This window comes from Schistocerca gregaria, chromosome 1 (assembly GCF_023897955.1).
Source record: "Schistocerca gregaria isolate iqSchGreg1 chromosome 1, iqSchGreg1.2, whole genome shotgun sequence".
Lineage (NCBI taxonomy): Eukaryota > Metazoa > Arthropoda > Insecta > Orthoptera > Acrididae > Schistocerca > Schistocerca gregaria.
Window position 1 is genome coordinate 470,175,640 of NC_064920.1, and position 15,766 is coordinate 470,191,405.

General features: G+C 44.3%; 1 protein-coding gene across 1 annotated transcript in view; it reads left to right on the forward strand.

Annotated features, from left to right (window-relative positions):
• The window catches only part of LOC126353098 (uncharacterized), a 287,154-nt gene that overhangs the window by 74,355 nt on the left and 197,033 nt on the right, over window positions 1–15,766 (forward strand). Inside the window, exon 4 of the mRNA XM_050002737.1 lies at window positions 12,895–13,117. Coding sequence (XP_049858694.1) covers window positions 12,895–13,117 — 223 coding nt within the window. The remainder of the gene's footprint in view (window positions 1–12,894; window positions 13,118–15,766) is intronic.

Sequence of the window (15,766 nt, forward strand, 5' to 3'; positions counted from 1 at the left end):
AGATCCCCTGCCAGCGTGAGCTTTAATAAGCCAGTCAATAAAGATGGTCACAATAATTAAAGAAAGTGATCTAGCCCAGTTTCAAAAAGAGATGAACGCTAACTTTGGAAAAAGTGTTTCTGGAAAGGTGAAGTTTGTAGACTATTCGTGTCTCAAGACGGGAAGTGAATCGCAAGAGGAGTGATAGAAACACTGAACAGCCGTCAGAGGAAAACATGTAGCCCCACACGGCATTGACCAAAGTCGTGTTCAAATACAGCGGTACGAAAAGGCCAAGCGACATGTGCAGTGGCCGAGCTCACCGTTCAAATAAACCTCAAGTGGCCTCTTCCATAAGAGCTCATCAATTTCTACTGCGTTCGACACTTCCAAGAGTAGGGAGGTATCCGTACACGTGCTCTGTGAGTCTGTAGGAACTTATTATAGCTAATTACTTGTTTCAGTCATAATTACGAGTTAATACGGGAGATTACTGATTTCGGTCGTTGTCGGCCTCTTCAGATTATTTTCAGGTTATTCATAATGTAGCTGTCAATTTCGGCACTATATATGAACACCTCACCATTACGAAATACTTTGAAAAAAATGTTGAGACAACAATACACAACGACAAAGTTTACGCGTTACACAGTAAATAGGCCGAGGTGGTCTGAAGACGGCTGGCGATGGTCGAAATCGCATATTTAAGAGTTATTAGCACTTGTTCAACTCATCTAATGCAAGCTCTTTGCTTTCCATATTTTGAGGGCAGGTGGACTGGAGTAAAAGATCAAAATATGCCCAGCAAACATGGGCTGCATAAAGCATACTTTAAAAGCTATGAGAACATGTTCATTGGAAATTCATAATAACGAAGATGAACAAATGCTCATAACTCTTAAGGGATTCACTTTGAAGCATTTTTACTGGTAATTTTTTTTCTTGTTTTCGTTCACTCTACTACTTCTGAGAGTTTGTCGGAAGAGTTCTGTATATGAAATCACAACTGTAACTAAAATAATCTGGTGCAAGTTACCAGCAGCTGCTGCTGCATCACTTCACAGACATAATTTCTGCCCTTACAGCAACGACTTGTCCTGTGCCCTGTACACACAAACGGCATTTTTGCTGAGAGGGTACGGGAGGACTTTTCGGGGAGTCTCGTTTTCTGCGTCATAGGGCGATTGTACTGCACTCTTGGTGATTTGTAAGTCGAACGGCAAAACAAAACTCTGCTCGCGTTATTGCAAGGAAAATGGCGGAAGCGACAATGTTACAGTGTGGACAACGTTTCCGCATAATTCTCTACCAACATTCCTAATATACGTGGGATGTAACAAACCTGGACAGCCGGATGCATATTGGCATCTTTGGCGACAATTTCCATCTGTGGACGTTTGTTGATAATACCGGAATCTGCAGATTCTACTAGTAGTGATATGAATGTTCTTGGCACACTATCGGTACGGCGATTACATACACCCTACCATCACAAATGGAACCTCTTACTACTTCTTTTTCGTCGTAATGTAGATAATTCCTCTGGTTTAGCCTAAGAAAGTACCCCTGCCAGGAGTCGACATACGCAAATCAAGTGCCGCTGCTGCTAAACTTGAAAGAACTCGTTATCGACGGCGTTACTCGATGAGAAAGACCAAGAGTTACGCAGTGCTGTAAGAGGTCATGTGCAAGTACTTCAAATTATTTACTACCGTAGTGAATCCCGGCATTAAGCAATGACGCCTATGGCCTGATGCCTTTTGCGACCAGTACCGTCTGATCGACAAAGTTGCCATGGGACCTCTACCTATCCAGTACAAGAGGGACGACAAGCCTAAAATGTGTGGGCGAACTGTACTGGTATTGAGGATACGAACTGCATAATATAAGGACCATAACTGTGATTATTTTCCGCAGTCGCAAAACTTTCAAATCGCATTTAATTCCTTTAATAGCCATACTTTTTAAGAAGCCTATGATTTAAAAGGCAAATAAGTTTTGTGGAGAACTGCAGCTTCATGCACGAAATCCGTCTACAATGCCTTAGAAATACTTACAAAAAATATTATTTCTTATGATTCGTATGTGGAGAAAGCTTGTTTCCAAGACACCGTGGTGACTGGTCACATGATCCGTGCCAGTGGCTGTCAACCTGGTACGTACTGCCCACTAGCAGCCGTTCCAGCTTGCATAATGGACAATCTGCGGTAACGGTTTTAAATACATCTTCATTGCGTTTTCGTGAAGTTTTGACATAAAAAACTTGGTAAGTAATTATTATTATATGCTTTAATTTGCTGTAACTCTACGTTATGAATTTTGTGAAATTGTTTCCCTACTTTATAAATTATCATCACTGCGGGACCAGAGGGCGATTAGAAAATTTTACTACTAACGGAGATGCGGAAGAGAGCGGTTGACTGCCCCTGCTTTATGTGTAAGTGCATGTGACACGGTAACTTCGTAAAAGAATGGATAATTTTCTCCAACATAAACTGATTCAGACGAACCGTAATAAAAAGTTTGGTTGGCTAACTTGTAAAATAAAACTACCCTGAATGAAACTGCCACATTCAAATCCACCATATTCATTATATATATGTACTGTGATAATTTATGTTGTGCTTTCGCAGAGAGGTGAATCGATTCGATTCTGTGTTTCACTTGTAAGGGATAGTAAGAACTCTTAGGTTCGCTGGCGGCTTACCTTCTGCTGCTGTCACCGCTCTGTGCTATTACCGTATTGCACGGTTTCCTTCCCTGCTGACTAGGAACCGACACATCCGTGTCGCTCGCCAATCGTCTCGTCGCAGACTAATGCTCAGCAACGGTACAGGCCGTTGTGTGGACGAATGTATTGTTGAGAACTGCATCACGTTGCTATTTGTTGTTTACTCTCAGAAGATACACAGAAAATAATCACAACACAATTGAGGATACTATCCAGCGATAACAGCAGGGCGTAAGTAGACTGGGATATTTTTTCAGTGACATACGAGGAAAAGGTACTCGTGATGTACGAAGAAAAGAAAGGAAAACTTAAAATGAAAAGGAAAAGCGAAGAAATTAGTAAAATCTGTCACTCAAATGAAGTCTTTCTTAATGGCGAAATAATAAATGCTTCTGGGAAACCTTCAGAGGTAAACATGTGCGAATCCTATGTTTTATTTATTCAGTGGATCCGAAGTGAATTGTCAATCAACCACTTGTTTCAATTCTGGCAATGTACGTTCATGTGAAAAAAATGTTGAGTTGCACCGTGGCCCACGTTAAATTTTAAGCACGGTAAGACAATTCATCGAATGAAGCAAGACAGAGGTACAAAATGGTTCAAATGGCTCTCAGCACTATGGGGCTTAACATCTGAGGTCATCAGTCCCCTAGAACTTTGAACTACTTAAACTTAACTAACCTAATGACATCACACACACCCACGCCCGAGGCAGGATTCGAACCTGCGACCGCAGCGGTCGCGCGGTTGCGTACTGAAACGCCTAGAACCGCTCGGCCACGCAGAGGTACACTACTTTCAATAGGAGCATGGCTAGTAAGGCACTCTGGTCCTCGAACCAACCTTCGCTTTGCACATAGCTTTACATGCACACTTTTAATCACTTCAAAGATTGTGTACTGAGACTTGAAGACAAGTTAATTAAATCTGAGGAGCGAAAATAGCTAGATATGAGTAAATGTTGTTGAAACGCCCACTAAACCCGCTGGGTAGAATGGGTAATAGGACTGTGGAAAGGGCCAAAGGTTGAGGTCAGTTTCTGCTTCTAATTGTCATTTATTGTAATTTAATAACCTTTACAACCAAAGCGGCACATAGCCGGACCTTTACCGAATGCAACTCTTTCACGGCTGAGGGCCTCCAAACAAGAAATCTTAACAAATCAACAAGATAAAAATCCAATTAAGATAGCAATAAAATAATTTTAAAAAACCAGCGAACATATGCAAATTGCAATACAAATGGCTGAGGGCCGCAATTAAATTTCAAAATTTTAATATATATTACCATAATCTTTTAAAGGCAGAAGGCCGCAATGTGTAAGCTTGAAAGATAAATTTAAAAATTAATTTTTCAAAATTTTTAACAAAATAAAAAGTAAGCCTTAATTTGAAAATAGCTGACAACAGATAATTAAACACCGGTGGCACTCAGAAGCCTCGAGGGAGGTCGGTCTGCCCTCGTTCACTTAGGCGAGTCAGGTGATGAGTGCAACTACACTTGATCCGTCGGAATCCAACTAGGGGACAGCCACGGACCGACCGACACAACGACTTGCTTCCCATCAATCAGTACATGAGAACTCAAACCGGAAAGGTTACCAACGTGATAATCCGCAACGGAGTATGTATTAGCTGTCAAAATTACACACCATGTTGGACCGCAACAACAGGTGAGGAAAGGATGCTGCCTGAAATTACGTTAGTGGCCAGGGCAGGTAACCGGAACACTAACGGCCACAAGACAGAAAATTTCCCTGGTGAACTCAAATTGTAGTCGGTCAAAACAGTTAATTGCATCGCATGACGGCTAGATTTCAGTAGTAGAAACACTCGGTGTTGCTCACAGGGAAACCCCCCCCCCCCCCCCAACAGCAAACCACCGAAACGAACCAGAAGAACATGAACGTCCTGGGTCGGTGGACCACGAAGCTCGTCGCACTCGGACAGCTCCACACACGCTCCGACACTGCGCAGGGGCTGCCAGCGCCCCCAGCCGACTGCACACACACAGTCGACTCATGAACTATCGGCGAGCCAAAACACGTCGTCCGGTAGGACCAAGACCGCGACCCGGCTCAAGTGATGCGTGGCGGCAATGGCCGGGTGAGCCATGTCGACGCAGACCACAGTACCGCTCCACCCGCCTGCACTGGTGCTGCATCGCGACTCCCCGTCTGGCAGGTCCGGACTGCACTCCACACGCGTTCCAACCGACTCGCAGCCCGAAATCGCGACGCTAACTGCCCACGACAGACAGCGACCGTGAAGTAATAGCTGTCGAGCAAAGATACTACGAAAGGGAATATATCGATACGCACTGGTAACGCCGGTCACGGTCAGGCAAAGCAGCAACTCAGTGGCAGTGGAGATTTAAATCAACGTAGCGAGGTGGAAGTACGTTAAAAACAGGGCGTAAAATACGTGATGGCGGGAACACGAGCCACGCACGGCTCAGTTGTGGCCGAACTAGTGACGGAGCATCCATCATGAGTGTATATACAATTTTATGCACGGGAGTATCAAGTCCAAACGTGGTCCTTAAAGGCGCTGTAAAGGGTAATATAGAAACAGCCCTGCAGCTGTACGAATCCACTGTGTCGAGGCGGCGTAATAGTTAGCGCATCTGCCTAGTCAGCAGGAGAGACAAGTTGAATCCTGGCCTTGACACAACTTTTCCATCGTCGCTTCAGTCTGCATGTATAAATCATAGCTATTTGTGATCTGAAAAGGTCTCTGGGTGGCTCTGAGCACTATGGGACTTTACATCTATGGTCATCAGTCACCAAGACATCACGAGGCAGAGAAAATCCCTGACCCCGACGGGAATCGAACCCGGGAACCAGGGCGTGGAAAGCGAGAACGCTACTGCACGACCACGAGCTGCGGACAAGGTCTCTGGAACCATATAGTTTCCTTTTATTCAGAAAGAGTTGAAAACGTCTACAGAGTTTTTGGTCACAGAATGCTAAGGTGTTGGGATTGGAAAACTTAACGCTATGGACACTAGACCCATTTATGGACCTACAGAGAGGTTCATTGATGTTGTTGAGGATCTGAAAAGCGTAATTCTTACGAGTAAGAAATATAATTAGCTGGGTGTAGCAATAGGTCCTAAAAACATAATGCAATTCCTACAGTTTTGTTGTTCAGTGTAAAGTAACAGAATGAATCAACGTGGAATCTAAGGCGTCTAAGTCTGAGAGTATGAACGTCGCGGCTACAACCGACATCCTAGGGACAGAACTATCAGAAAGGATCATTCGATAAAAATTCAAAATCTGTGAAAGACGAGGCATCGAGCACAGATGTATCTAACAAAGGAATAACAATGATAAAGAAACAAAAAGGAAGGAAAGAAGGTAGGTTAGAGTTTAGCGTCCCTTCAGTGTCGAGGTCATTAGAGACGGAGCACAACCTCGGGTTGGGGAAGCATGTGGGAGGAAATCGTCCATCCCATTATGAAAGGAACTATCCCGGCATTCGCATTAAGCGACTCAAGAAAATTACGCAAAATCTTAAGCTGGATGGTTGGACGGGGATTTGAACCATAATGCACCGGAATTCTAGTTCAGTGTATTAACAACGGCATTAAAGATACATTTCGACGAGCAATGTGAGGGCAAAGTACAGAGCCCGTAACTAGACTTAGAATTACGCTTTGTGTACCTAGTGGTTGTCAACAACTGTTAGGAAGAAGATACTTTGTTTTTAAGGAATGAAGTAAGTTACAGACGCATACAGCTCAATGCTTCCTTTGTTCATATCTAATTCCTGTGATGAAGATCTTAAAAAGTAAGCATTTAAATTTTTTCTGTGACATCTTCTTGTGACATTACTATTTCTTTCCGCTTCAATTCTCTATGTATATAAAGCGCGCTGTGAGTCGTTTTTCAAGGCGTCTATCATCACAGCAGTAAAATAGTCCAAACTTGCCCTATCTCCCGCTTGCCAGCCGGCGGTACACAGCTGTGGCTCCTACAATGTTGGAACGACTTTGCCGGCCAGTGTTTCCGAGCGGTTCTAGGCGCTTCAGTCTGGCCCCCGGTCGACCTCCACGGTCGCAGGTTCGAATTCTGCCTCTGGCATGGATGCGTGTGATGTCCTTAGGTTAGTTAGGTTTAAGTAGTTCTAAGTTCTAGGGGACTGATGACCTCAGATGTTAAGTCCCATAGTGCTCAGAGCCATTTGAACCTTTTATTTATTTATTTATTTGGAACGACTTCCATGTGTTTGGCCCAATGAAGGATGCACTAAGCGGGAAACAATACGTGGGTAATGGGGAGGTTATTGACGCAGCAAGACTTTGACTCCGACGTCGAACAATTGTGCCGTGCGGGCATACAGGCATTTCCAATAAAATCGAGTGAAGTCCTCTCATTGAACGAAGATTATATGGCAAGGTAAGGTTTTGCAGGCAAAAGAGTGGGGAATTATTTAGTATATTGGAATTCTGAATAAAACTAACCTGCTTTCAAGAAAATTTGTAGCATTATTTATTTAACACCCCTCGTATTTGCGTTCTGCAATGAGTCAGCCACGGTTACTGAGTTTGGCTATGTTATCAGTAGTAGAAGATTGGTGCGAATGGTGACAGGCTTGTGTGACTAATGAGAAAGTAATGAAATAATTAATGTGGTACCGAGTAAATCACGCGTGTCTATAAAATCCCTTAAGGATCAATAAAACCTACTCGAACCTAAATACTATCCACCTTCGATCTACAGTGATCACTGGAGCGAAGCAACAATACCAGACGGAGAGTCGACCTAATAATCTAAATCAAAGAGTGCCGGTCGGAATCTGCTGCCAGAGTCTGAAGGCAGAGTCTGTGTCCATCGAAATCTGATGGCAGAGGCTGAAGGGAGAGTCTGTGCTCATCGAGATCAGGTGGCATAACGTTGAAAAACATCGCTTCTGTACTCTTCCCAGCGTCCCCATGAAAAAAGAACTGGACACAGATTTGCAGCAGCTAATCAAGACACGTACGCTGTGATCAAGACACGTAATCAGTGATTACCCAATGAGACCTTCGAATCCCTCTGCATACAGAATTTTGAAAATAACCAACCGAAAATTCCCATGTAAGAAGATAGATAGCTAATAAGCGGCCATCATAGCGCCAGTCTGTTATTCCATCCCTTTGTTCAGAAAACTTGAAACGCTAATGACAAGTTGCTTCTGCAGAACTGGAGGAACATGCCTTGGCGTGGCAATCGCTAGCCGCAGTGCCGGGCTATTAGCTCCCTCATGTCGAGATCAGCGACTGGTCTCTGAAGTTCCTCCTCAGAGAACTGGGAGCGTAGCGGACAGAGTCCTCTAGAGAGGCAAGAGACGCCCAACTGTTGGCAGCGGACAAGCTGGGCCACTTGTCCGTCGCCAGCCCAGGACACAGACAAAGTTGTTACTCTCTGCCTAGGGTGAAGGGGCGAGTACTCTCATGATTTCCTCTCTCCAACAATTTAGCCACAAGGCAAAAACTTACGAGTGTTTCATAAGTCTGGCAAAAAAGTGGGAATAAATGCTTTTTTTCGTAAATAACTCACTTTACTTCTCGACTCGTCTCCTTTGAGCGCTATACACTTGGCCCTCTTCAAGAAAACGCTTTTAGTACTTTAGAGAAATCAAGGACAACCTCTGGCTGGTCAGACGGGGATTTGAATCGCCATCCTCCTGAACATGTGACCTAGAGGGGTAGCGCAGTCTTTAGCAGACTGGCCCCGCATTCGGGAGGACGAGGGTTCAAACCCGCGTCCGGTCAACCTGATTTAGGTTTTCCGTGATTTCCCTAAATCGCTTAAGGCAAATTCCACGATGGTTGTTTCGAAAGGGCAGGGCTGCTTTACTTCTCCGTCCTTCCCTAATCCGAGCTTGTGCTCCGTCTCTAATGACCTTGTTCTCGATGCGACGTTCAATAGTAATCTCCTCTTCCTTCTCCTCCCCCTCCTTCTGAATACATGTATAGTGCCTTACTGCTGCGCCACTTTTCTCGATTTGGCTACAAAAAATGGTTCAAATGGCTCTGAGCACTATGGGACTCAACTGCTGTGGTCATTAGTCCCCTAGAACTTAGAACTACTTAAACCTACCTAACCTAAGGACATCACACACATCCATGCCCGAGGCAGGATTCGAACCTGCGACCGTAGCAGTCGCACGGTTCCGGACTGCGCGCCTAGAACCGCGAGACCACCGCGGCCGGCATTTGGCTACCGCTTTTTTTGTAAGCGCAGAAGTTGTCAATGTAGTCGTCAGTCTACTTCCTGTTTAGGAATCTACTGAGGCAGTCGTGTTCTAAATATCAAGTTGCTAACTCTAAGAATTTATTCATATTAGATTTTGATTGTGATTGAGACGTTGTCTGAAACAAGGACTTAACTGACATCTAAAGCTGACAGTAAATCTTACATTTTACACTATCACGTCACATATTCTGAAACCATCTATTTCATTTGCATTTTACTCAAATTTAGTCCATGTACGAGAGTTTGAAATGAATACAAAAATTATTTAAAACTTTTGAAGCTCTGTACTCGATCTGCCAGGTGTGAAAATTACCGAACTATCAGTTTTATATGTCATAGTTGCAAAGTACTAAGACGAATTCTTCACAGAACAATGGCGAAAACGTTAGAAGCCGACCCTGTGGAAGATCAGTTTGGATTCCGGAGAAACTTAGGAATACGTGAGGCGATATTGACCCTACGACTTATCTTAGAAGATAGGCAAACCTACGTTTATATCATTTGTAGACTTAAAGAAAACTTTCGACAATGTTGACTGGAATATTCTCTTTGAAATTCTGGAGGTAGCAGAAATAAAATACAGGGAGCGAAATGCTATTTTCAAGTTTTACAGAACCAGATGGTAGTTGTAAGAATGGAGGGACATGAAAATGAAGCAGTTCTTGAAAAGAAAGGGAGACAGGGCTGTTGCCTATCCCAGATGTTATTCACCCTGTACATTAAACAATCAGTAAAGGAAATCAAAGAAAAATTTTTGCCTAAGGGATTTCAGTTCTGTCAGAGACAGCGATGGACTGGGAAGAACAGTTGGACGGAATGGACGGTATCTTGAAAGGAAGATGTAAGATGAACATCATTAAAAGAAAGACAAGGACAATGGAATGTAGTCGAATTAAATCAGGAGACGCCCAGAGAATTAGATTAGGAAACGAGACAAATTTGTAGATAGGTTTTGCTGTTTAGGCAGCAAAATAACTGATTGAAGTCCGCAGTAGAGAAGCTATAAAATGTAGACTGACAATGGCAAGAAAAGCGTTTCTGGAGAAGAAAAAAATGTTACTATCGAATAAAGATTCGAGCGTTAGGTAGTCTTTCTGATCTATTTGGCTGGAGTGTAGCGATGTATGGGGTGAAATACGGATGCTAAACAGCTTAGATAAGAAAACTATAGAAGCTTTCGAAATCGTATGATAAAGAAGAATACTGAAGATTAGATGGGTATATCACGTAACTAATGCTGAGATACTGAATAGAATTGGAGAGACAAGACTTAAATAACTTGACTAATAGAAGAGATTGTTTGACAGGACAGGTTCTAAGACATCAAGGGATCACCACTTTAGTATTGGAGGGAAGAATGGGAGGTACAAATTGTAATGGGAGACCAAGGGGTGACTACAGGGTGGCCCATTGATCGTGATCGGGCCAACTACATCACGAAATAAGCGTCAGACGAAAAAACTACAAAGAACGAAACTTGTTTAGCTTGAAGGGGGAAACTAGATGGCGCTATGGTTGGCCCCCTAGATGGCGCTGCCATAGGTCAAACGGATATCAACTGCGTTTTTTTAAAAAATAGGAAAATTTTTATTGCATATTCGTGTAGTACGTAAAGAAATATGAATGCTTTAGATGGACCACTTTTTTCGCTTTGTGATAGATGGCGCTGTTATAGTCACAAACATATGGCTCACAATTTTAGACGAATTGTTGGTAAGAGGTAGGTTTTATAAGTTAAAATACAGAACGTAGGTTCGTTTGAACATTTTATTTCGGTTGTAGCAATGTTATACATGTACCTTTGTGAACTTATCATTTCTGAGAACGCATGCTGTTACAGCGTGATTACCCGTAAATACCACATTAATGCAATAAATGCTCAAAATGATGTCCGTCAACCTCACTGCATTTGGCAATACGTGTAACGACATTCCTCTGAAGAGCGAGTAGTTCGCCTTCCGTAATGTTCGCACAAGCATTGACAGTGCGCTCACGCATGTTGTCAGGCGTTGTCGGTGGATCACGATAGTAAATATCCTGCAACTTTCCCGACAGAAAGAAATCCTGGGACGTCAGATCCGGTGAACGTGCTTCGACGACCAATCCACCTGTTATGTCGGCCGGAGTGGCCGTGCGGTTCTAGGCGCTACAGTTTTGGAACCGCGAGACCGCAACGGTCGCAGGTTCGAATTCTGCCTCGGGCATGGATGTGTGTGATGTCCTTAGGTTAGTTAGGTTTAAGTAGTTCTAAGTTCTAGGGGACTGATGACCTCAGATGTTAAGTCCCATAGTGCTCAGAACCATTTGAACCACCTGTTATGAAATATGTTACTCAAAACCGCTTCAACCGCACCGCACTTGTCGCAGCCGTCGTGGATTTTCCGTTGCCCTATAGTACATAGTATGGTGGTTTAATTTACTGCTGTTGGTGAATGACGCTTCGTCGCTAAATAGAAAGAGCGCAAAAAATCGGTGATTATCCGGTAATTTCTCTTGTGCCCAGTGGCAGAACTGTACACGACGATCAAAGTTGTCGCCATGCAATTCCTGGTGCATAGAAATATGGTACGGGTGCAATCGATGTTGATGTAGCATTCTCAACACCGACGTTTTTCAGATTCCCGATTCTCGCGAAATTCGTCTGCTACTGATGTGCGGATTAGCCGCGACAGCAGCTAAAACACTTACTTGGAGATCATCATTTGTTGCAGGTCGTGGTTGACGTTTCACATGTTGCTGAACACTTCCTGTTTCTTTAAATAGCGTAACTATCCGAAGAAGGGTCCGGACACTTGGATGATGTCGTCCAGGATACCGAGCAGCATACATAGCACACGCCCGTTGGGCATTTTATCACAGTAGCCATACATCAACACGATATCGACCTTTTCCGCAATTGGTGAACGGTCCATTTCAACACGGGTAATGTATCAGGAAGCAAATACCGTCCGCACTGGCGGAATGTTACGTGATACCACGTACTTATACGTTTGTAACTATTACAGCACCATCTGTCACAAAGCGAAAAAAGTGGTCGGACGAAAACATTCATATTTCTTTACGTACTACATGAAAATGTAATTAAAATGGGGGTTCCTATTTTAAAAAAACGCAGTTGATATCCGTTATTCCAGAGAATTGATAGTTACGTCAATGTTGTCGTGATACTGTCGGAACGTATGACTTCACTTTTCATAGAGAACAAGACAGTCCTCTTCGCTCCAGTGTGCTCAGTGCCCTACATTTTCCCTTTACGGAACCAGTCGACCGTAGAATTACTTCGTTTCTTTGTCTTTCAGTTGCTGTCCGAAGTTTTTGCTGTTGAGACTGTAGCTAAGGCCTCGAATATCATGCAACGGCATCGGGCAGAAGATTCATAATACTAAAATCCTCTTTTACTCTAAGTATAGAGTAAATACTGAAACGTCCCCTTAGAAAAATTATAAATGACTGTGCTTAAACTGACACACAATATTTTTAGCGCAACGCAATCTGACTTTCAAAAATCCCTACAAAAGAATGGCCCTGACTAACAATAACCTATAACTTTCATGAACAACTTACCTCACAAAAATCTTCATTATTCGAACTACTGCAATAGAGCGAGCACCACTACTGCCAGCTAAATAAAAGATTCAAACTACTGAAGGCACTAACTACTGATAGGCATAGTTAAAAAATGAAAGATTTTGATAGCAATGCATTTACCTTATTCATGACATCCAGTCTTACAAATTTACTGTCTCCGTCCAGATCATCCGCTCTCAAAACTCCGCCATCTCACTCCCACATCCACCACTGCTGGCGGCTCACCTCCAACTGCGCAACGCTACGTGCTGTTAACATCGAGCTGCCCAACACTACAATAGCCAACAACAATGCAAACGAGCCACAGACTGCCCTGCTACGCTGAATCCGCGTGCGCTGTTCCCACACACAGGTGGTGCTGCCGATCGAGGCGTCGCTGTCGGCGCACGACCCGCTGGCGCGCTGGGAGGACCACGAGGCGTGCTGGCAGATGCAGTACCGCGGCAGCCTGGGCGAGACGCTGCTGCACGTCCTCATCATCTGCGACACGCGGCTGCACACGCGCCTCGCGCGCACCCTCATCAAGTGCTTCCCCAAGCTGGCGCTCGACGTCGTCGAGGGCGAGGACTACCTGGGTGAGCGCCGCCCTGCTCCGCAGTCCAGGCGGTCCACGTAACAACACTGCTTTAGTAGACCTCTGTTCCTACGGAGTGCCCCAAATCTTTAAATTTTTAGTTGTACTTGCCGTAGAGGACACTGAACTTTGTAGTTTTAGGTCTGGAGCGTATGGTCGGAAATGAACCTCTCGCACCCAAACCTACAGATGTCTGACACACGGATCGGTACCAAGCGTTGTATGGGTATATAGCATCAACCAAAACTCCAATTTTTTCTTATTATACACTACTAGCCATTAAAGTTGCTACACCACGTAGATGAGATGCTACTGATGTGAAATGTAACCCACAGGAAGAAGATGCTGTGATATGCAAATGATTAGCTTTTCAGAGCATTCACACAAGATTGGCACCAGTGGCGACACCAACGTGCTGACATGAGGAAAGTTTCCAACCGATTTCTCATACACAAACAGCACTTGACCGGCGTTGCCTGGTCAAACGTTGTTGTGATGCCTCGTGTAAGGAGGAGAAATGCGTATCATCACGTTTCCGACTTTGATAGAGGTCGGATTGTAGCCTATCGCGTTTGCGGTTTATCGTATCGCGACATTGCTGCTCGCGTTGGTCGAGATCCAGTGACTGTTAGCAGAATATGGAATCGGTGGGTTCAGGAGGGTAATACGGAACGCCGTGCTGAATCACAACGGCCTCGTATCACTAGCAGTCGAGATGACAGGCATCTTATCCGCACGGTTGTAACGGATCGTACAGCCACGTCTCGATCCCTGAGTCAACAGATGGGGACGTTTGCAAGACAACAACCATCTGCACTAACAGTTCGACGACGTTTGCAGCAACATGGACTATCAGCTCGGAGACCATGGCTGCGGTTACCTTTGTCGCTGCATCACACGCAGGAGCACCTGCGATGGTGCACTCAATGACGAACCTGGGTTCACGAATGTCAAAACGTCATTTTTTTGGATGAATCCAGGTTCTGTTTACAGCATCATGATGGTCGCATCCGTGTTTGGCGACATCGCGCTGAATGCACATTTGAAGCGTAAGCGTGTATTTGTCATCGCCATACTGGAGTATCACCCGGCGTGATGGTATGGGGTGCCATTGGTTACATGGCCGTGCGGTTCTAGCTGCTATAGTCTGGAACCGAGCGACCGCTACGGTCGCAGGTTCGAATCCTGCCTCGAGCATGGATGTGTGTGATGTCCATAGGTTAGTTAGGTTTAATTAGTTCTAAGTTCTAGGCGACTGGTGACCTCAGAAGTTAAGTCGCATTCTCCTCAGAGCTATTTTGAACCATTGGTTACACGTCTCGGTCACCTATTGTTCGCATTGACGGCACTTTGAAAACTGGACGTTACATTTCAGATGTGTTACGACCCGTGGCTGTACCCTTCGTTCGATCCCTTCGAAACCCTACATTTCGGCAGGATAATGCACGACCACATGCTGCAGGTCCTGTACGGGCCTTTCCGGATACAGAAAATGTTCGACTGCTGCCTTGGCCAGCACATTCTACATCTACATCTACATCCATACTCCGCAAGCCACCTACGGTGTGTGGCGGAGGGTACCCTGAGTACCTCTATCGGTCCTCCCTTCTATTCCAGTCTCGTATTGTACGTGGAAAGAAGGATTGTCGGTATGCTTCTGTGTGGGCTCTAATCTCTCTGATTTTATCCTCATGGTCTCTTCGCGAGATATACGTAGGAGGGAGCAATATACTGCTTGACTCTTCGGTGAAGGTATGTTCTCGAAACTTTAACAAAAGCCCGTACCGAGCTACTGAGCGTCTCTCCTGCAGAGTCTTCCACTGGAGTTTATCTATCATCTCCGTAACGCTTTCGCAATTACTAAATGATCCTGTAACGAAGCGCGCTGCTCTCTCACCAACTGAAAACGTCTCGTCAATGGTGGCCGCGCAACTAGGTCGTCAGAATACGCCAGTCAATACTCTTGACGAACTGTGGTATCGTGTTGAAGCTGCATGGGCAGCTGTACCTGTGCACGCTATCCAAGCTCTGTTTGACTCAGTGCCCAGGCGTATCAAGGCCGTTATTACGGCCAGAGGTGGTTGTTCTGGGTTCTGATGTCTCAGGATCTATGCACACAAATTGCGTGAAAATATAATCGGATGTGAGTTCTAGCATAATATATTTGTCCAATGAATACCCGTTTGCCATCTGCATTTCTTCTTGGGGAAGCAATTTTAATAGCCATTAGTGTATTATGCGTAAAACTGTTACATGGGACAACATATTTATGATATATAAAAGGGAGATTTGGAGTTTACAGAAAAGTTCTCCTGACAGCCTGTTTCCGCTTCGTTTCTTTGAAAGTAGCAAACCTATAGAGCACATTTATAACTTAACAGATTATATAGTCAGAACATAAAAAATAAAGAAACAATTGCATCACGCGTGCGGAAGTGTGATGCAATTGTTTCTTCATTTAGATGTTCCCATTACTTTTATTACTGTTTATTCTCTGAAACTAGAATGCCCTACCTGATTCATCACGAGTGCTGTCTGTTCTGTCGCACATGTCCGATAGACCACCACACCTAACCACACAAATCTACTCTATAAGTTTGTCACTTTTAACTAACGAAGCGAAAGAAGACTGCCAAAAGAACTTTGCTGC